Source organism: Eutrema salsugineum, unplaced genomic scaffold (genome assembly GCF_000478725.1).
Source record: "Eutrema salsugineum unplaced genomic scaffold, Eutsalg1_0 scaffold_2, whole genome shotgun sequence".
NCBI lineage: Eukaryota > Viridiplantae > Streptophyta > Magnoliopsida > Brassicales > Brassicaceae > Eutrema > Eutrema salsugineum.
Genome location: NW_006256829.1, coordinates 17,299,024 through 17,322,312, shown reverse-complemented (window position 1 = coordinate 17,322,312; position 23,289 = coordinate 17,299,024). Strand labels below are relative to the sequence as shown.

General features: G+C 34.7%; 1 protein-coding gene and 1 pseudogene across 1 annotated transcript; one reads left to right on the top strand and one right to left on the bottom strand.

The window, feature by feature from the left end:
* Positions 1-12,823: 12,823 nt before the first annotated feature.
* On the top strand, positions 12,824-15,447 carry LOC18018423 (serine/threonine-protein kinase STY13). Its single transcript, XM_006402110.2, has 6 exons — positions 12,824-13,508; positions 13,858-13,990; positions 14,090-14,285; positions 14,524-14,648; positions 14,729-14,887; positions 14,960-15,447. Exons 1-6 carry the CDS (start codon positions 13,387-13,389, stop codon positions 15,275-15,277), a joined length of 1,053 nt encoding a protein of 350 aa, XP_006402173.1. The 5' UTR covers positions 12,824-13,386; the 3' UTR covers positions 15,278-15,447.
* A 2,346-nt stretch (positions 15,448-17,793) lies between these two features.
* Positions 17,794-20,322, bottom strand: LOC18018422 (annotated as a pseudogene).
* Between the last annotated feature and the right edge of the window lie 2,967 nt (positions 20,323-23,289).

Here is a 23,289-nt window from a genome sequence, read left to right as displayed (position 1 = left end):
CACTAGAAAGGAAGAGGTTAAGAACGAAAAAGTCAAGAAGGAAATCAGAAAATTAAATAAGAAGGATATAGAAATGAGTTTAGAAGGAAGAGCAAAAAAAAATGAAATCAGAAGTGGGCCTAGAAATAAAATCAGAAGGGGAATTAGAAATGAACCATGGCACTAGGAGGAATGATGGCTAAGAGGAAAGAACAAGAAGGAAATCATGTAACTCATGGCGCCAAGAAGGAGTTGAAGGCTAAAGGTTTAGACCGTAGAGTGATAGACAGAAATGTGAAAGAATAAGAGTTTAAGGTATGATGCAATAAAACATTTTGAGTAAAATCCAAAAAAAAAACATTTGATTAATGTGACAAGGAGGAGTAGAAGATTTTTTTTTTTTTTGAGAGGGAAAATGAAAACAACTTTTGCATATAATCTAACTAATTCATAAGAAACCTAAAGTAATCAATAATCCAAACAAATAGAGTTCTATTCCTTTGAAAACTTTTTTTTTTTAAATATAAAAAGGAAACAATCAGAGGGAGGACTTTCTTCTGCTTCACTACCAGACGAAATAACGACCACCTCTTTGCTAAACTTCACTTGAGGAAAAGGAGTGAACTTCTTGCGCACAGGCTCTCGGGTCTTGAACAAAGGTCTAAGGTAAAAGGAAGGAAGAGAAGGAAAAAGAAGGCTATTGGTTGATATTGCTGAGCAGGATTCGATACACACTAAGGCCACCGTGAAATCCTCTGAATCGGATAAGAGTGTGAATTCCCCAAAGGTATTCAAGCACATTCGTTCTCTTTAGATATCACAGCTAGGTTCCTCGTCATTCCGAGATCGAACTCGCCGGACTATTTACAGTCTGACAATTTCTATGGACTCTTGCGACGCCTGCCTTTTAATACCTTAACTATGTAGACCATATCTGAACCTAATCATACATGTTGAAGGCTGCTATAGAACCAAAGATTGCGTAGTCAGGACTGGCATCGCACGGTGTGGTAATTCCAGAACAACCACCCTGGTACAGTCTGAACCACACCAATAACCAGTCTTGCCTAGAGGCAATTTTGTTGCAACTCCAAAGGCAGACTTAAACTACCACATGGTTAAAGACATAGCCCTCTTCCATGCGGTTTCTCGCGTCCTGAACCTGAGCCCCTAACAACAAACAAGAAAGAGGATAGAGGAAACTATAAAACCAGCCGTCTATAAGTTGTTGGTTGTTCTAGGTTTGAAAACATTTAAAAAAAATTTTCTTTTTTTAGTAAAAATGTTTTCACAAAAATATATTTTTCTTTTTGTAAACACAGGCGCGACCTCCTAGGACAGAACTAGGAGATCTCCCTGGGCTCTGATACCATTTGTAACATCCCTATCCCAGGCTTCCTAAGAAAACCGGAGAAATAGGGCATGTTAGGTTGGCCATCTAAGCGCATTCGGTCAGACGCCTGGTTTGGTCCAGTTGGTGAGCCTCAGGTCTGCCAGGATCGAAAACGCCCAGGTAGCAATCAACAACATAGACTTAAGCTGATCTTTCACCTACACATGATAAGACAAGGGAATAGGAGGACTGAGTAATGGGGATTACTCAGTGAGAAGCAGACCAGGCTCCCTTTCCACTCATTTATTTCCAACCAGCATGTCAAGAATAAATCTAACAAGCAACACACAAGCATCCTAGCGATGCACAAACAACTAGCAAGCAATTGTGATGTCTCCAACCTTGCCAGGTCACACAGACAGGTACTGCCAGCTCACACAGACAGGCTCTACATCGCCAGGTCACAAAGACAGGCACCAGGTCACACAGACAGGTTCAACATTGCCAGGTCACACAGACAGGCTTCCAGTCATATAGATTCCGGAAGGATCGGCGTACCTTCCCCCACCGTTGAACTACCGCTTTGGTCACACAGACAGCAATAGCCCAGCAAACAAGTCCATACCTCGGCACATCACCACCGAGATGAACACCTGATGTAGCTACACTACCAATCACTAACCACACATCAGGGTGAACAATCAAATATGTTGGTTCTTCCTCTAATGAGATCCTATATCATTTCATTAGATTTGCACATGGATCTAGCTAGATGCACAAGGAAACAGCCTATGCTCATCAGATCTAGACCTCAAACACCAGCAGAAGACAAATGAATAAAAAGTAGACCCTAGATCTAATCCTCAACTTAGCAACAAAGCAGATCTGGACATATCACACCAAAACGACGATATCTCCTGGCATAGAACTTCGATCTGGATGAACTCGGCATCCTTGGAAAAATGACACTCGGGGCTACAGATTGATATGTAGCTCGTCTCGTGGATCCACACGGTTCGTCGGGAAAACGTCATGGAAGGAGACGGCGGCGGCTAGGGTTTAAGAGAGAAGAAAGAGGAGCTGATGGAGGAGGAGAGAGCAGCGGCCAAGGGAGAGAGGAAGAGAAAGAGAGAGAGATAGAGGGAGAGAGCCACGGTGAGGAAGAGAGAAGGAGGATGGCGTGGCTGAGAGAAAGAGAAGAGAAGAGGATAATGTGGCTAGGGTTTTCGAAAATAGAGAATGAAAGATTAGAGAGGTATTTATATTTAGGTTAACTTAGTTTAAGTTGGGCTTAATGGGCTCGCAAAAGGTTAAAAAGAGATTAAGAAGATATTAAAAGTGGGCTTAATTAAGAAAGATGGTTTAATTTAAGTAAACCGGAAATTGATTTTTAGTAACAACCGACCCGGCGGGTCGGGGTGTTACAATCTTCCCCCTTCAAGGGGATTCGTCCCCGAATCCTAGGGAGAAGTTCCTGAAAGGAAATTCGAAAGCTAAAGACCAAGAGAAATAAATGCACAAGGGAGGAGAGGAGCTTGGTCGCAGAAAGAGAAAGAAGTCAGGAATGAGATTAGGAAATGGAGGCAAGAAAACAAATGGATCCAGAAGGAAAATCGAAAATTGAATCAAAAGGAAAAGCAGGAATAAAATTCGGAAGGAGATTAGGAATGGAACCACAAGGAACTATGGCACTAGAAAGGAAGAGGTTAAGAAGAAAAAGACAAGAAGGAAATCAGAAATTAAATAAGAAGGAAATAGAAATGAGTTTAGAAGGAAGAGCAAAAAAAAATGAAATCAGAAGTGGGACTAGAAATAAAATCAGAAGGGGAATTAGAAATGAACCATGGCACTAGGAGGAATGATGGCTAAGAGGAAAGAACAAGAAGGAAATCATGTAACTCATGGCGCCAAGAAGGAGTTGAAGGCTAAAGGTTTAAAACGCAGAGTGATAGACAGAAATGTGAAAGAATAAGAGTTTAAGGTATGATGCAATAAAACATTTTGAGTAAAATCCAAAAAAAAACATTTGATTAATGTGACAAGGAGAAGTAGAACATTTTTTTTTTTTTTTGAGAGGGAAAATGAAAACAACTTTTGCATATAATCTAACTAATTCATAAAAAACCTAAAGTAATCAATAATCCAAACAAATAGAGTTCTATTCCTTTGAAAACTTTTTTTTTTTTAAATATAAAAAGGAAACAATCAGAGGGAGGACTTTCTTCTGCTTCACTACCAGACGAAATGACGACCACCTCTTTGCTAAATTTCACTTGAGGAAAAGGAGTGAACTTCTTGCGCACAGGCTCTCGGGTCTTGAACAAAGGTCTAAGGTAAAAGGAAGGAAGAGAAGGAAAAAGAAGGCTATTGGTTGATATTGCTGAGCAGGATTCGATACACACTAAGGCCACCGTGAAATCCTCTGAATCGGATAAGAGTGTGAATTCCCCAAAGGTATTCAAGCACATCCGTTTTCTTTAGATAACACAGCTAGGTTCCTCGTCATTCCGAGATCGAACTCGCCGGACTATTTACAGTCTGACAATTTCTATGGACTCTTACGACGCCTGCCTTTTAATACCTTAACTATGTAGACCAGATCTGAACCTAATCATACATGTTGAAGGCTGCTATAGAACCAAAGATTGCATAGTCAGGACTGGCATCGCACGGTGTGGTAATTCCAGAACAACCACCCTGGTACAGTCTGAACCACACCAATAACCAGTCTTGCATAGAGGCAATTTTGTTGCAACTCCAAAGGCAGACTTAAACTACCACATGGTTAAAGACATAGCCCTCTTCCATGCGGTTTCTCGCGTCCTGAACCTGAGCCCCTAACAACAAACAAGAAAGAGGATAGAGAAAACTATAAAACCAGCCGTCTATAAGTTGTTGGTTGTTCTAGGTTTGAAAACATTTAAAAAATTTTTTCTTTTTTTAGTAAAAATGTTTTCACAAAAATATATTTTTCTTTTTGTAAACACAGGCGCGACCTCCTAGGACAGAACTAGGAGATCTCCCTGGGCTCTGATACCTATCCCAGGCTTCCTAAGAAAACCGGAGAAATAGGGCATGTTAGGTTGGCCATCTAAGCGCATTCGGTCAGACGCCTGGTTTGGTCCAGTTGGTGAGCCTCAGGTCTGCCAGGATCGAAAATGCCCAGGTAGCAATCAACAACATAGACTTAAGCTGATCTTTCACCTACACCTGATAAGACAAGGGAAGAAGATGGGTGAGTAATGGGGATTACTCAGTGAGAAGCAGACCAGGCTCCCTTTCCACTCATTTATTTCCCACCAGCATGTCAAGAATAAATCCAACAAGCAACACACAAGCATCCTAGCGATGCACAAACAACTAGCAAGCAATTGTGATGTCTCCAACCTTGCCAGGTCACACAGACAGGCACTGCCAGCTCACACAGACAGGATCTACATCGCCAGGTCACAAAGACAGGCACCAGGTCACACAGACAGGTTCAACATTGCCAGGTCACACAGACAGGCTTCCAGTCATATAGACTCCGGAAGGATCGGCGTACCTTCCCCCACCGTTGAACTACCGCTTTGGTCACACAGACAGCAATAGCCCAGCAAACAAGTCCATACCTCGGCACATCACCACCGAGATGAACACCTGATCTAGCTACACTACCAATCACTAACCACACATCAGGGTGAACAATCAAATTTGTTGGTTCTTCCTCTAATGAGATCCTATATCATTTCATTGGATTTACACATGGATCTAGCTAGATGCACAAGGAAACAGCCTATGCTCATCAGATCTAGACCTCACACACCAGCAGAAGACAAATGAATAAAAAGAAGACCCTAGATCTAATCCTCACCTTAGCAACAAAGCAGATCTGGACATATCACACCAAAACGACGATATCTCCTGGCATAGAACTTCGATCTGGATGCACTCGGCCTCCTTGGAAAGCTGACACTCGGGGCTACAGATTGATATGTAGCTCGTTTCGTGGATCCACACGGTTCGTCGGGAAAACGTCATGGAAGGAGGCGGCGGCGGCTAGGGTTTAAGAGAGAAGAAAGATGGAGCGTAGCTGATGGAGGAGGAGAGAGCAGCGGCCAAGGGAGAGAGGAAGAGAAAGAGAGAGAGATAGAGGGAGAGAGCCACGGTGAGGAAGAGAGAAGGAGGATGGCGTGGCTGAGAGAAAGAGAAGAGAAAAGGAGAATGTGGCTAGGGTTTTCAAAAATAGAGAATGAAAGATTAGAGAGGTATTTATATTTAGGTTAACTTAGTTTAGGTTGGGCTTAATGGGCTCGCAAAAGGTTATAAAGAGATTAAAAAGATATTAAAAGTGGGCTTAATTAAGAAAGATAGTTTAATTTAAGTAAACCGGAAATTGATTTTTAGTAACAACCGACCCCGCGGGTCGGGGTGTTACAATCTTCTCCCCTTCAAGCGGATTCGTCCCCGAATCCTAGGGAGAAGTTCCTGAAAGGAAATTCGAAAGCTAAAGACCAAGAGAAATAAATGCACAATGGAGGAGAGGAGCTTGGTCGCAGAAAGAGAAAGAAGTCAGGAATGAGATTAGGAAATGGAAGCAAGAAATGAAATGGATCCAGAAGGAAAATCGAAAATAGAATCAAAAGGAAAAGCAGGAATAAAATTCAGAAGGAGATTAGGAATGGAACCACAAGGAACTAAGGCACTAGAAAGGAAGAGGTTAAGAAGAAAAAGACAAGAAGGAAATCAGAAATTAAATAAGAAGGAAATAGAAATGAGTTTAGAAGGAAGAGCAAAAAAAATGAAATCAGAAGTGGGACTAGATATAAAATCAGAAGGGGAATTAGAAATGAACCATGGCACTAGGAGGAATGATGGCTAAGAGGAAAGAACAAGAAGGAAATCATGTAACTCATGGCGCCAAGAAAGAGTGAAGGCTAAAGGTTTAGAACGCAGAGTGATAGACAGAAATGTGAAAGAATAAGAGTTTAAGGTATGATGCAATAAAACATTTTGAGTAAAATCCAAAAAAAAACATTTGATTAATGTGACAAGGAGGAGTAGAACATTTTTTCTTTTTTTTTTGAGAGGGAAAATGAAAACAACTTTATCATAGAATCTAACTAATTCATAAGAAACCTAAAGCAATCAATAATCCAAACAAATAAAAACAAATAGAGTTCTACTCCTTTGAAAACTTTTTTTTTTTAAATATAAAAAGGAAACAATCAGAGGGAGGACTTTCTTCTGCTTCACTACCAGACGAAATGACGACCACCTCTTTGCTAAACTTCACTTGAGGAAAAGGAGTGAACTTCTTGCGCACAGGCTCTCGGGTCTTGAACAAAGGTCTAAGGTAAAATGAAGGAAGAGAAGGAAAAAGAAGGCTATTGGTTGATATTGTTGAGCAGGATTCGATACACACTAAGGCCACCGTGAAATCCTCTGAATCGGGATAAGAGTGTGAATTCCCCAAAGGTATTCAAGCACATCCATTCTCTTTGGATAACACAGCTAGGTTCCTCGTCATTCCGAGATCGAACTCGCCGGACTATTTACAGTCTTACAATTTCTATGGACTCTTGCGACGCCTGCCTTTTAATACCTTAACTATGTAGACCAGATCTGAACCTAATCATACATGTTGAAGGCTGCTATAGAACCAAAGATTGCATAGTCAAGACTGGCATCGCACGGTGTGGTAATTCCAGAACAACCACCCTGGTACAGTCTGAACCACACCAATAACCAGTCTTGCCTAGAGGCAATTTTGTTGCAACTCCAAAGGCAGACTTAAACTACCACATGGTTAAAGACATAGCCCTCTTTCATGCGGTTTCTCGCGTCCTGAACCTGAGCTCCTAACAACAAACAAGAAAGAGGATAGAGGAAACTATAAAACCAGCCGTCTATAAGTTGTTGGATGTTCTAGGTTTGAAAACATTTTAAAATTTTTTTTTTTTTTTGAAAAAATGTTTTCACAAAAATATATTTTTCTTTTTGTAAACACAGGTGCGACCTCCTAGGACAGAACTAGGAGATCTCCCTGGGCTCTGATACCATTTGTAACATCCCTATCCCAGGCTTCCTAAGAAAACCGGAGAAATAGGGCATGTTAGGTTGGCCATCAAACCGCATTCGGTCAGACGCCTGGTTTGGTCCAGTTGGTGAGCCTCAGGTCTGCCAGGATCGAAAACGCCTAGGTAGCAATCAACAACATAGACTTAAGCTGATCTTTTACCTACACCTGATAAGACAAGGGAAGAGGAGGGGTGAGTAATGGGGATTACTCAGTGAGAAGCAGACAAGGCTCCCTTTCCACTCATTTATTTCCAACCAGCATGTCAAGAATAAATCTAACAAGCAACACACAAGCATCCTAGCGATGCACAAACAACTAGCAAGCAATTGTGATGTCTCCAACCTTGCCAGGTCACACAGACAGGCACTGCCAGCTCACACAGACAGGCTCTACATCGCCAGGTCACAAAGACATGCACCAGGTCACACAGACAGGTTCAACATTGCCAGGTCACACAGACAGGCTTCCAGTCATATAGATTCCGGAAGGATCGGCGTACCTTCCCCCACCGTTGAACTACCGCTTTGGTCACACAGACAGCAATAGCCCAGCAAACAAGTCCATACCTCGGCACATCACCACCGAGATGAACACCTGATCTAGCTACACTACCAATAACTAACCACACATCAGGGTGAACAATCAAATATGTTGGTTCTTCCTCTAATGAGATCCTATATCATTTCATTAGATTTACACATGGATCTAGCTAGATGCACAAGGAAACAGCCTATGCTCATCAGATCTAGACCTCACACACCAGCAGAAGACAAATGAATAAAAAGAAGACCCTAGATCTAATCCTCACCTTAGCAACAAAGCAGATCTGGACATATCACACCAAAACGACGAAATATCCTGGCATAGAACTTCGATCTGGATGAACTCGGCCTCCTTGGAAAGCTGACACTCGGGGCTACAGATTGATATGTAGCTCGTCTCGTGGATCCACACGGTTCGTCGGGAAAACGTCATGGAAGGAGGCGGCGGCGGCTAGGGTTTAAGAGAGAAGAAAGAGGGAGCGTAGCTGATGGAGGAGGAGAGAGCAGCGGCCAAGGGAGAGAGGAAGAGAAAGAGAGAGAGATAGAGGGAGAGAGCCACGGTGAGGAAGAGAGAAGGAGGATGGCGTGGCTGAGTGAAAGAGAAGAGAAGAGGAGAATGTGGCTAGGGTTTTCCAAAATAGTGAATGAAAGATTAGAGAGGTATTTATATTTAGGTTAACTTAGTTTAGGTTGGGCTTAATGGGCTCGCAAAAGGTTAAAAAGATATTAAAAAGATATTAAAAGTGGGCTTAATTAAGAAAGATGGTTTAATTTAAGTAAACCGGAAATTGATTTTTAGTAACAACCGACCCGGCGGGTCGGGGTGATACAAATTGTAACATCCCGATTTCCGATATATGGAAAGGTTTATAAGAATTGATTTGGCTACCTATGTCAACAAAGTGCACTTATCTTTTCCGGTCAAGTGTGCTGAGAGAACTCCAGAGTTAAGCGTGCTGATGCTGGAGTAATCTCAGAATGGGTGACCTACCGGGAAGTACTCTGCGGTACCGTGCGAGTGAGGACAAAGCACGGGGAAAGATCATGTGGTGATTGCAGGGACAGTAGACAAGTCTTATGAGCCTTCCGGACTAACGACTCCCGACCGTCGGACAGTGGTGGGCCAACGGGCCTAGAGAGGGCGTTGGGTTAACGGGCCTAGAGAGAGGACGTTGGACCCACGGGCCTAGAGAGGGCGTTGGGCTCACTGGGTGGGGCGGTTGGGGGGAGTTAGGATTGGTATCGCCAGTCCGCGCCTGGTCCCAAAGGGAGGGCGGGTCGGGATGTCACCGTATTAGCCTGAGAACTAGATCTACAAAAAAAAAAACAGATCTTTAGAGGGTTTAAAGAGGAAGAGAGGAGTAACCGTGGTTTACCTCACGCCAGAGACTGTGAGGAGCGGCGAGATTCGGTGAGAGATTAAGGTGAGCCATCTTCTTCAATATCTCCTTCACGACGGCTTAAGATCTTGGGCTCGCCTGAATCTTCTTTCTTCAGCTCCTTCACGACGGCTTAGTACAGCAGCCATGCTTCTCAATAGCTTCACAAAGAGAATGAAAAGCAGAAAAAATGGTGAGAGAGTAGAGAGAGCGCCGTTTTAGAGAGAGCCTCTCTGGAATAAAATTAGGATTTTTTGGGTTAGTTTAGTTATATGGTAGGATAAAAAATCTAATTTTCATTTTGGTTTTGGGTAAGTTATATTTTTTTGGTTCAATTTTGGTTTACAATTTGATTAAATTCTATAACCTAATTTTCATCTCTTACAAGAAATTAATTTCTGTTAGGATAACATTTTTGGTTTAATATCTCTTAAACATGTTGGTTCAATTTCGATTAAAAATATCGGTTAAGATAATTTATTCGATTTTGCAGACTTCCTCGTTGGTTCAATTTCAGTTTATATAAGTTTTTAAAATAAAGTTATCAACAATCATAATCTTATTTAAATAATATGATTACAATAATTAAAGCAAAGTTATTCTACATGACTATACAATGTAACAATAACCATTTTATGCATTAACCTAACATGTGTAACATGAAATAAAAAATTTACATTAGCTTAAGAACAACAAAAATTAGCAAAAGATTTTTTGGTTGTGAATTTGTAATCTAATGTATAATTTTTCTTATGGTAAACTAAAATATTGTTTTCCCTTTTTCCTTATAAACTATAATTTTCTTTTTTATTATTGTTTTCTTAATCTTAACATAATTATTTTCCTTTCCTTTCAAGGATTGGAAATCAATTATAGTATTTTCATTTTTAATAAGATTTGTTAAAAGATAATTAATAATTAATTAAATATGTGTCAAAATATAATCTCTTAATTTGACATGTGTTACGATCAGGCGGGCTTACTTAAAACAAAACCAAAATTGAATCACCCATAAAAATAAATAATATATAAATTTGGAAACAAAGTTTTTGATAAAACAAATATACATATTGTAGAGAACTTTGGAAACAATTATTGGATACTTATTAACTTTTTAAAACTTTTAAGTTTTCTTTTTTACACTAATCATTTTTAAATTAAAATGTTTTCTATTATTAATACTTGATGTTTCCTATTTTAAAGTAATTTTGGTTTTTATGATGAATTTATATTTTTTATTTTTATTTTTGTTTAGTAACGTTATTTTTTAAGATGAGGAATCAATTATCAATTAGTTTTTCTATTTTTTATTAATTTTTTCTTTTAGGATCAGTTTACATGTTTTGTTTTTTTTTTCTTTTTTGTGTAATAATTTTACCTTTTAGGATTAGATATCGATTAACAATTTCGTTTTCTATTATTAATATTGTGTCCAAATCTAGTTAAAGTTTTTGTATAACATATCAAAATCTTATCAATAAACTTGACAGATGTTACAATTAAGTGAATTAACAATTTTAAATAATTGTCATTTATATTAATATATATATATATATTTTTTTTTTGAAGAACTGTAAATCTGTAATACGTCATGTCCAAGTGGATAAGACAGAAGTACAACAGCCCAAAAGTTCAATACTATCTAAAAATGTTTTGTTATGTAAAAAGCCAATTTTTAGAAAAATAAATTAATTCGGCCCCAAATAATAGAATATTTAGTAGAAATTAAGATTTTTCGAAAAAAATAATAAAAGCCCAAATTATTAAATTTGTCACATATATGTAACTTAAAATATTAATTTTTGCGTATAAATTTATTTAGGGATCGAAAAAAAAAATTGCTCTTGAAATTTTAAAAGTGTTGGGCTTGGGCTGGTCTCTAACTATGGTAAACACAAGTTTATTTGGAAATATGATATTGCTCACCATTCTTTAATCCAATAGCCATTGAAAAGGTATTTCCTATCTTTGATGTTTTATGGAATGATAATCATATCAACCTCATTTCTCATTTAAAATAATTTGTATACTTGAACCTAAGCAAAACGTAAATTATAACCGAATGGATATCTAAAATACCTAAAAATTTCAAGTACCTGAAATACAATTATATACGTAAAAAATATTAAATATATTCAGATTTAAAATCCCCAAAATACTTAAAACTACAATTATAAATCTAATTTTATTTTTGTTATCAGGATTTCAGATAGTTTGGGTAAAATTCGTGTTTTAAAAGTGTTGAGTAAGCATCGACATTGAGACCAAGGCCTAAGACTCTTAATAAGTCGGTTAAGTGGTTAGATTAGGGTTTTGGAAATATTCCTTATTAGATTAGGAGATATCTAGTTCTAATAAGAAAAGAAAAAGTGTTTAGGGAAGTTGACCTAACACTATATATATATGTAAGTCATTGATGAAGTTGCATCAATGAGATATACATATTTTGGTTTTTAGTTTTGAGAAATTTTCTAAACATAATAAGAGAATTATTCTTATAAACAGAGTTGTGTTCTTGATTTAAATACTTGAAAAAGCTGGGAATTTTTCTGATTACTCAGATGCCTAAGAGGTGGGGAGGAGAGCTGCTGCGATTTCATCTTGTGCGGCAAAGCTAGGCAGATTTCCAATATATTTCTGCCTTGACCAGTTTTTGAAACAAATCAATGTTTTCAAATTTGGATGAACTCAAATTTGACACTGTTTTTTGTTGATATGTTAGAATTAGAAATTTTGTTATCAGATATGTTTAAAAATGAAAAAAATGGCAAATTAGGTGAGAGAAAAAAAAATGTAGAACGGTTTTTAGGGTTTCATATTGCAGATAAAGAAGAAGAAAAAAAAGAGATTTACCCTCTATAAAGATGAGACCAAAAAATAAAATAAAAAAATACACTTAAGACATTGAACTTGCTACCTCTTTTCTTTTGATAAAATGTGCAATCAAATAAAATATCAACATAAATTTGAAACACTTCAAATAAAAGATTTAACTACTAATTTAAATAATTATAAAATAAAAAATATAATAGTAAAAAAAATTAAAACTAATGATCTACGGTTAATAATAATTTTTTCTGCCTCATACTAGGCTCACCTTAACCGCCCAAATAGTGCCTAATAAAATTTTAAACAATGCATTTAACTATGACAAAGTTTAGATATTAGTATAATTTGAATATTTCAAGTAATTTGGATAGTTTGAGTAAAAACTGATCTGAAGCAAATCAGGTTCAGATCCAAGACGAATTTTCAGTCGATTGGTTTCTCTTTAATTTCAGTATGCTTCTTAAACTCTGTGGAAGGACAAGAGAAGTTGAAGCAACTGCGAGTGTGCATAGTGAGTTAGTGGAAATTAACTTCACAAAACTATCGGTTAATCAAACCAGTTTGGTATACCGACAAATTATGGATGCGAACCAACTTTAAACAAACATTCTTCTTCCGTCTTTATCCTTTTTTTAGTTTTTTTTATCATCTCATTAATTTTTACTCACCTGTCCATACACAACTCTTTATCTCTATCTCTCTGTATCTCCTGCCACACTGTCTTAAGATCAAGGAGGCTCTACTACTGCCATCATCAAAGATAAATTAAACAAACCACCAAATTCAAAAGAGTTCGAAAACAAGTGAATCCTCTAGTTTCTTATTAGATCAAGCGATTATTCAGTGTTGTATTCACAGATCCTCTACTCTCTCTTCTTTCTTGTCAAGATTCTTCTCTTATCCATTGTGTTTTTAGAAAAAAAAAAATAATTATTTTTATATTATACTTATATATAAAAAAAACTTTTTTAGTTTGGAGAGAGCTTGCCTTGTGTCGCCTTCTTCTCTCTCTAGGAGTTGTGCTTAATTTACGGACATGTGAAGATACTTGCTTTTGCCTCATCAAGGGCATGTTAGCCATTACTTATCTCTTCTCTTCTTTGCCTTTGTAACTTGTGAGCTCTAAATCTTCAGAGATACAAATCAAGAAAGAGAGAGATAAAGAAAAAGACAAGTCTTTTGTTTTTCAGATAGAGAGATCGGGAAAAATGTGGTTGCTTTCTGCTTTGATGCAAGCAATGAAGTAATCTGGTGTTTGTGTAAATGCTTGCTATGGATTCTTTGAAGGGATACAGATTAGAACCCAAATGGGAAATTGATCCTCAACTTCTGTTTGTTGGGCCAAAGATTGGAGAAGGAGCTCATGCCAAAGTCTATGAGGGAAAGTAATCTCCTTTATCCTCTCTTCTTCTTCTTCTTCTTCTTCTTCTTCTTCTTGGTTTCTCTTTTCACTCTTAGCTGATTTTTGGAAAGCTTGGATTTTGATTCGTGGGGAACTGAAGTTTAGTGTTTGTTTCTCGATGGGTATGAACAAAGTTCTTGATTTGGTAGACTCATCTTTCTAGATTTGCCTATGTAAAGAAACTTGAAAATTGGATTTTCATTTGTGGGGAAGTGAAGCTTAGTGTTTGTTCTCTATGAGTATGAACAAAATTACCTTTGTAAAAAGATTGAAATTTGGGTATTCAGATATTTTTGTTAATAGATCTTTTTGGTGGCTATGATCTGAGATAGATACAAGAACCAGACAGTTGCTATAAAGATAATCCACAGAGGAGAAACGCCAGAAGAGATTGCAAAGAGGGATTCAAGATTCCTAAGAGAAGTAGAAATGCTCTCACGAGTTCAGCACAAGAATTTGGTCAAGGTTCTGTTTTTAGGATCTATGGCTGTTTATATGGTTAAAGCTTTATCAGCAATGGCTTAAAGGTTAACATGAGTCTTTGTTATTTTATCTCTGAAACAGTTCATTGGTGCTTGCAAAGAGCCTGTAATGGTGATAGTCACTGAACTTCTTCAAGGCGGTACACTGCGTAAATATCTGTTAAACTTGAGACCCGCATGTTTGGAGACCCGTGTTGCTATTGGTTTTGCGCTTGACATTGCTCGTGGCATGGAATGCTTGCATTCCCACGGGATCATTCACCGTGATCTCAAACCCGGTAAAAATACCATTCTTTTCTCTCTATAAACAGATATGTTTCCATCATTTAATGATGTGTGCTTAAAATATTTGCAAAGCACCTTGTTTCATGGAAACCACATGCTCAGATCTCAATCACAAAGAATCTTTCTTTCTTTTAGTCTGACACCACACACGCTTCAAGTGCTTTTAATATTCTGGTTATGATTAGATTTAACCTCATCTTGTTAAGGACTTTTTTTTGTTCTCTCCTGCAGAAAATTTGCTTTTAACTGCAGACCACAAAACAGTAAAACTAGCAGACTTTGGATTAGCAAGAGAAGAGTCACTGACTGAGATGATGACGGCTGAGACAGGAACATACCGATGGATGGCACCTGAGGTTCTTTATTATTGACAGATTTTGTTCATTTCTTGTGCTTCTCTTGAGTTTCTTAAAGACAATCTTGGTGGATGTCTCAGTTGTACAGCACGGTTACTCTTCGATTAGGAGAGAAGAAGCATTACAATCATAAAGTCGATGCATATAGCTTTGCAATCGTTCTTTGGGAGCTTTTACACAATAAATTGCCTTTTGAGGGAATGTCAAATCTCCAAGCAGCATATGCAGCCGCCTTTAAAGTGTGTAATATTCTGCCTTTTTTTTGCATCTTTTGGCAAAATATACTCTGTTTGACATGTTTCTTTTTATAGAATGTGAGACCAAGCGCTGAGAGCTTACCTGAGGATTTGGGTGACATTGTAACATCATGCTGGAATGAGGATCCAAACGCTCGGCCAAACTTCACTCAGATCATTCACTTACTACTTAGCTATCTCTCCAAGGTTGCATCTCCGGTATCCGCGATTCCACAACGGATTCTTTCTTCTAAGAACACATTGTTGCCACCGGATTCTCCTGGAACTAGCTCTTTGATGGCTACTAAGCTTGATGACTGTGGGGAAACTCCAAAGGCCAAAAATGAAGACAAACGAAAAGGTTTGTTTTTCTGCTTTAATCAATGTTATTAACCATTGATCAGAGAGAGAGAAAAACAGTTTTTGGTTTGCTCTGGATTAGGACCAGAGATTTGGTAGACATCATTTAAATTAATGATGTAATAACATCCTCCCTGCCTCATATAAACTCCATATGAATGTTTTTAAAAAATGTTCGTCTATATAAATAAATAGTTATATAATTGTGATGATGTAAAAGTAGAAGTAAAGAAAATGTATCCTAAAGAGGCTCATGTTTCTATATGCTCAAAATAAGAGAAATTTAGTTTTGTTAGATTTACTCTTTTGTACCTTTGTATCTCTTCTATTACCATTAACTCGATGAAAATATGAGTTCACTCTTCATTTCAAATTCTTCTTTTTTTTCGTTTCTTTCGATCTATATTCTAATGAGAGTGAGACAATGTCGAACTTTGGAAATGGTAAATTGTAGTTTGATATCTCAAATGAGATCAAACAAGTGAACAGTTTACAATTTAGTGATTGAATTTGACCCACATTCATCTACTCAGTCAATGGTTTTATCTCCTTTTCGAGACACGACCAGAATATGTAATTTTAAGTAAAACTAATGCAGTTTTGTAGCACTAAAACAACTAGTGAATCCTTCTCCGTAATCAATACTTCACACCCTTTCTTGGACTGATGATATGAAAGACAAAGTTTTAGCTTAAATATGAGACTTGAATCTTCTCTAAAAGCATAATTTGACAACGTGAAACTGTTTGTAGTTCATTTGTTGTTGCAACTCTTGGTTACTTGAAGTTCCATGATTTGGGACATATATGTTGCTTCAATAACAGATTCTAGAACCTTGTATATATCCATTCAATCAATCAAATAAACAACAATTTAACCACCTTCCATCAGTCTTAACCAGAAAAGAGAACTCACTTGTGCCTCCATTTAATCTCATTCCCAATAGAGTTAACACAGAGTGCTTGTTTCTATCATGAGTTTGATAAGATATATGTAAATATGTATCTCCGACTCTCCGTATTGGATTACTAAATCATTTTAGTTTACATAGTGCTTTCAGTAATGCATTTTATGTTTATTTTAATGCTACTTTACTTCTCAAATTTATTTATAATTTTTCAGAGTTATTTTATCATTAATGCATATATAAATGACAATTGGGTGATATAAAATTTTGAGTTAATTTGCTAGAAAAACCAAAATGGAGATGAATTTGCGGAAATGACGAAGGACCCACCAAAAACAAACAGTATTATGTGCGTTGTCGTGAGCAAATACAATTATACCCCCAAAAAAGTTTGCCACGTTGGTCGATGCATTCTGACATGATAAATATCATATTTGGATAGGGTGACTAAATATATACGTAGAGTAGACAATATCTTTTTGCAGAATATCACAGCCACACAATTTATTCTGTAAAATGTGTCATATACATTATAATAACAAGTTACATATTTAGTTATTATATCATATATAAACATATAAATTTAGATATAACATTATGTTTTACACGATAAAGATAATGTTACATTAATAACAATAATAAATTATATAGATGATTAAAGATATTATTAATATACTTAGCATGTTACATATAAATTAACGTATAACATTATAATTTATTAGATAACAAATAGGTTAGATTGATAACAATAATGAGTTATATAGATGATTAAAGATGTTATTGATATATTTAGCATGTTCCAAGTTAATTAACATCTAATATTATAGTTAACTAGGTAAAAAATATATAAGATTGATAACAATAATGAATAATCTAGATTGTTATAGGTGTTATTTTTATAGTTAGTGAGCTACAAATACATATAACACTCTAAGATGTATTGATAGCAGTTTAACAATAAAATTATAAGAGTAATTCAGATAGATACGCACTATTATATATGTTAGTATCAATCTAATAGAATCATCGTTTGTTCTACCAGTTGGATACGGAGTTGTTTTTCCTAATAAAAGAAAACCATAAAAAATTTAATTTGATCAATGATGAAGAAGTCACGATAACTATACCAATGTGCAACCAAATTCAGATAGATAAACACTCATCGTCGTCTAAGGAGTTTCTGGGTGACAAAGTTTTTTTTCCTCTTCTGGGCGAACTCGCTTGAAATTGTAGGGAGAAAAAGAAAGAGATAGGTGAGAGAGAGAAAGAGATAACTGAGAGTTTGAGAGAGTAGGTATATAGGAGATAAAATAATATAGGGGTAATAGTGTATTAATAAAAAATGTATAGTACGCTTTCCTAATTTCCTAATTATGAACAGTATTGAGGTTATCTAGCACAAATTCTTTAAAATTTTTAAGTTATTATAAATTAATTTTATACTTTATCTCTTATTGGTTGATGTTCAATTTTTAATTGATACATGATGAACTAAATCAAAAAATAGTTAAATAAAAGATCATCTTTTGACACATGTCTTAAGTTATCATAAAAAAAAGTTCCATAAATTTGTTTCGCTCCTTAAGTTTTGATAGAAAAACCCTAGCCTCTGGCTCTACTAAATGCTCCATGCGAGACATTCCTATTTCTTCATCTCCTCCATGACCAACTTCTTGTAGCCATTTCATAGTTTTTCGGTACATAACTCTAAGGCAACTTGTACTTTCTTCAAGTGTAATTTCGTTGCATAATTCTGATAACCTAGAAAAACAAGACAATAATCAAAATGTTTTCTGTAATGTCGAAATATAAGCTAGCATAGGAATAAACAAAGATGGAAACATAAATTAACCTCAAGATAATAGTATGAAACATCGAGTCCTTGGATGGATTGTGGTGTCAAAACCTGCTTAGACGTATACAAAACCTCGATGGACTTATCGATTAAATATTGAATTTTTGGTTTGAGATAAATGGTAAATGTTACACATGCATCTTTGATGCTTGGAATCCATTTCTGTGATATCAAGGGGAAGAATTCTTAAGTGAAAGTGTCAGTACCTTTAAGAAAAAAGCACTAAGAACTTTGAAAACTGAAAACTTTGTGTAAATTGTGAATCCAAGACAAACCTTTTGAAGAGTTCCACTAAGATGTTGATGCCATTGAGTCATTAGATAAGCCTTGAACAATGAAAAATAGGGTTTTTAGAAAATTAATCTCTTAGATTGTGGGATGTTATATATGGACCTTTTTTAGAATTACCTGAGTTTTATTACGGTTAATACCAAGCTTGGATAAGAACCACTTCCCATCGATCTGAGCACAAGAAAAATTTACAGTAAGCTTTTGAATATGTAAACCAAATCCCAGAGACACCAGATCTCTTACATTTTCAATCTTTGAGCTAAGTTCAGGAATTTTCTCTTCTGCGATTTCAGCTTGAATTTCTGCATCGAGCCTTCTCTTGTGTTGCATTTCCAGTTCTCGTCTTAGTTCAAATATCTTCCAATGAAGAAAGTGTCATTATAAGATTGAATTAAGGTATGAGGAAAAAAGGAAGACACAATTCAAACTACAAAACCAACCTGTTTCTGAAGTTCATAAATCTTTACTTCTGCTTCACTTGTGTGCTTCACCGGAATTTCGGACAACATAAAAGCATTTAAAGCAACTAAAACAGATTACTCTACATTTTTTAAACAAATAAATAAAAAAAGGGGAAAAAACTCACTAGGGAAAGTCTATATCACTTTCAAACAAGTAGGATTTCTCCCTGATAAATAACTCCAGTCCTAGGATTTTCTCTTCTATGGTAATTAAGCAATTCTTGGTGTTTTTCTTTGATGATTGATTCTTATGAAAACACAAATATCAAAATAAGTACCACATCAAGAGAAGAAACATGACACACCTGGGTAAATTGTAAAGTCATCAATATTGGAAAGAAACAAAACGTTACAAATGTTTTAAAGAAATATAATGGTAGTTTAAAGGTCTCTGCTTTGCAAAAAATATTAACCCTACAAATGGAAAATCAATTTCTTTCCAAATTTCGACCTATCGTTTCTCAGAAACCAAAAAAAAAATAACTTTATTTAAATGACTAATAAAAATAGAACTAAAAAACTAATTTTCACCTTAAGCTAATTGTTGAGAAACTTTTCTAAAAATAAACCTTTATGCTAACACAATACCACTGAAGCTAAAAATAAATAAATAATTGTTCCGAGAAGTCTGAGAAAAATAAACAGAATTAAACTAGTGGTGGCTTACCGAGAGCAAAAACGATGGACTTGAGTTTATAGTGATTGTTGTCTGATTCTGAGGAAGAAGATTCTTCGTTGGTTTCTCAAAAAATGAGAGCAAAACAAAGAAAACAAACAAAAGTGGCTTAGAAAATGCCACTGGTTTCTCTCTGCCTCCTTAAGTACTCTTTCTATTGCCTACAAAGTTGATATCATATACTCCCTCTGTTCAGAATTATTTGATGTTTTAGAAGGTTTTTTTTGTTCAGAATTATTTGATGTTCTCACTTTTCAATACAAAATTTAATGAATTTTTATAGTTTTTGACCTTTTATATTCTGCAGATTGTCTTCTTATTGGCTGAATGATATTTAAATGGATTATGAATAATATTTTTAGTATAGGAAAAATAAAAATTAAATGAATCCTTAAACTGTGTGCAAAAACCTTAAACATCAAATAATTCTGAACAGAAGGAGTATAATATAAATAAAGTAAAATTTTGAGTTAAAGCTCTCTTATTAAAGTGGTTAATTAATTTTTACTCTTTTTATATTTTTAAAAAATTAAATTTAATAAAAAATATTAAAAATTGAAAATTAATTTAAATTTAATAAAACATTAAAAATCGGAATTTAATAAAATTAAAAAAACATTAAAAATCAAAATTGTTTAAACTAAGCTTAAAAAATTATATTACACATATTCGATTAAAAAACGAATTTTTTTAATTATTGAAATCTTAACTTATCCTAATATATATATATCAAATTTTTCATATTATACTTGATTACTATGTTTTAGTCTCTGGTTAATCTTTTCTTTACATAGATGAGATCTCAAGGTATATGGTTAATTTGGTTTTCTGTGGCCTCATAAATATGATTTGTGATTTATGACGTTTGTCTTTCTTACTGTTTTGCATTTTACTCCCTTTTAAAAGTTGTTAGTTGCAGTTAGACGATTTGTTTAATTTATTTTTTGTTCTTCTGAAGTTGTCTCCACGCAATAAAATAAGAATGTATCAGTATGCGAATCAACATGCCGGACTCTTGCTTTTCCTAAACATATAATATGTGAATCAACATGCATGGGGGACTCTTGTTTTTCCTAAGCATATATCAGCATACGAATCAACATGGAGGCAAACTAATAGAGTAGCCTTGAGTTTTTTGATGATGGTTATGATCATATATAATATAAGCAAAGTAAAATTTTGAGTTAAAGCACTCTCATTCAATCTTAGAGTGACTAATTATATTTTGCCCCTCTTTATATTTTTTTAAAGATTAAATTTAATAAAAAAATATTAAAAATTGATAATGGTTTAAATTTAATAAAAAACATTAAAAATCAGAATTTAATAAAAATTATTAAAAATTGGAATTTAAGAAAAAAAATTAAAAATCATTAAAAATCGAAAATTGTTTAAGAAAAATGTTAAAAATTGTAATTTAATAAAAAATTATCAAAAATTGTAGTTTAATAAAATTAATAAAAAAAAATTTAAAATCAAAAATTTGTTTAAACTTAGTTTAAAAAATTATATTGCACATATTCGATTAAAAAACGAATTTTCTTAATTATTGAAATCCTAACTTATCCTGATATATATCAACCTTTTCATATTATACTTGATTACTATGTTTTAGTCTCTGGTTAATCTTTTCTTTACATAGATGAAATCTCAAGGTATGTGGTTAATTTGGTTTTCTATGAGATCTTAAATATGATTTGTGATTTATGACATTTTTCTTTCTTACTGTTTGCATCTTACTCCCTTTTAAAAGTTGTTAGTTGCAGCTAGACGATTTCTTTACTTTATTTTTTGTTCTTCTGAAGTTGTCTCCACGCATAAAAAAAAGAATGTATCAGTATGCGAATCAACATGCCAGACTCTTGCTTTTCCTAAGCATATATCAGTATGTGAATCAACATGCATGGCGGACTCTTACTTTTCCTAAGCATATATCAGCATGTGAATCACCATGGAGGCAAACCAATGGAGTAGCCTTGAGTTTTTTGATGATGGTTAATGGTTATGATGTCGAGTATGTGCAAGTTTTTAATGAGGCAAGCCAATGGAGTTCTGGGTTTTCTCTACAACACATATATGCTATTGTATGTGTGTGTATGGAGATCTGTCCGCCATTTTTTTACATTCACTTAGTATGCTATTATTGTGTGTGTATGTGCAAGCTTTTAATGATTTCTGGTTTTCAGTTTTTCTTCTTCAGAAATTAGTTCTCCTCTGTTAGAAAAATACATAAAACATTCAGGTGCGATAAATAAATTTGTTAACTTCATGTAAATAAATGAATCACACATTGGCGTAAGCCCGACCCAAATCAAATTCATCCCCATTTAGAGATTTAAAATATCGAAATGCAAGAAGAATATCTCCATGTTGAACAAGGAAAACGTTTAGGTTGGTTCTCACTTCCGAGAGAAAAAAAAATTGTTGATATCCAATACTTGAGAAAAAAAGTAAACTTATTAAACTCAATACAAGGAAAGAAAGAAAAAAAAGAAAGAAATGCCAATAATTTAACTGTTCCGCAGTTTCAGAGTTCTTTATTATCTTTTCTGATCAAAAAATAATTTATTAATTATTACTCTCTCCAATCTTTTTTAGATGATGTTTAAGAGGATTTTTTTTGATAAAAATAAATGACATTCAATCAATATATATATATTTTGTTAACAAAATTTATTCATAGAATCTAATATAAAAAAAACAATTTATATCTTACGAGTGTTTATGTTATTCTGGTTTAATTATATCCAAGGAGAAGAAAAAAACTTCAATTAGCTTTGATTATATCCAAATGACTTATATTTACTTATCATACTAATTTTCATAAGATTACGTTTTTTTTATTTTCATGCTATCCTCAATAAATCTATAACCAACTAAATCTTACTTTTAAAAATAACATTAACATTTTCATTCGTACTTGATGGATGATTGGGTAGTGTTTTAAAAAGAAGAAAAAAGATATGATTAACCAGATTTTCATACATCTTGCGTTTTAACCCAACTTTTGATTTAATATAAACAATATTTTTATTCAGTATAAATACCCCTGTTTAGAACGCTCGTATTTACTCTACCTCACATTCTTACCTTAACTCTCGTAAGTAAGCACCACGCAAACATTACATGCTATGATGAAAACATGATTAGTTTCACAACACAATGAGTATATTATATTGTAGCTTAATATTACTATGTTTTAGATATGCTTTTTGATTTTTAACAGAATTTTTGCTTCTTTGTAGTAGCTCCTGTAATGGCTAACAAAGGAACTGAGTCCAAAAAGACAAGCTACTTTGAAGCTTTGCTGGAATGCAATCATCTTAACCCCAAGGCAAAGACATTCACGAATCCTGAGATTCCTAGAATAGACAAAAAGTTTGAATTAGACAAAAAAAGACCAAGGAGAAGTAAGAATCAGATGTGGAGGAATTAGAATTTGGAGAATACAAAGACAATAGAAGAAAACAGAAAAATGAGGAAGACGAATAAAACAAAGAAAATCGAGAGAAAAAAAAACAAGAAAAACCAAATGAAAAAAAAATCAAGAAGTCAAAGAAGATGAATACAATACATAGGAAGAAATAGTCGAAAACAATGAAAGATAAGAGGGGAAAAACAAAGAATATTAAAAGCTAAAAGATAAAGAAGAGGGAGAAGAATAAGAAAACAATGAAAAGATGAACAAAAAATACAGTGAACAAGTTAGATAAAAAAATAGTCGGATAGAACGAAGACGATAAAGAGAAGAAGAATAATCGGAAGAAGAGGAAAAAAAATCCTTAGAAGGAGAAAAAAATAAAAAATTATACAAAGTAGAAGAAAAAGAAGATAGGAAATGAGTCCCACAGGGTC

Bases quoted from the DNA above. Each gene is read 5' to 3' on its own strand.
- LOC18018423 (XM_006402110.2), top strand. From the start codon at position 13,387: ATGCTTGCTATGGATTCTTTGAAGGGATACAGATTAGAACCCAAATGG. The intron at 13,509-13,857 runs GTAATCTCCTTT...GATCTGAGATAG, and splicing joins GCCAAAGTCTATGAGGGAAA to ATACAAGAACCAGACAGTTG. The intron at 14,286-14,523 runs GTAAAAATACCA...TCTCTCCTGCAG, and splicing joins TCACCGTGATCTCAAACCCG to AAAATTTGCTTTTAACTGCA.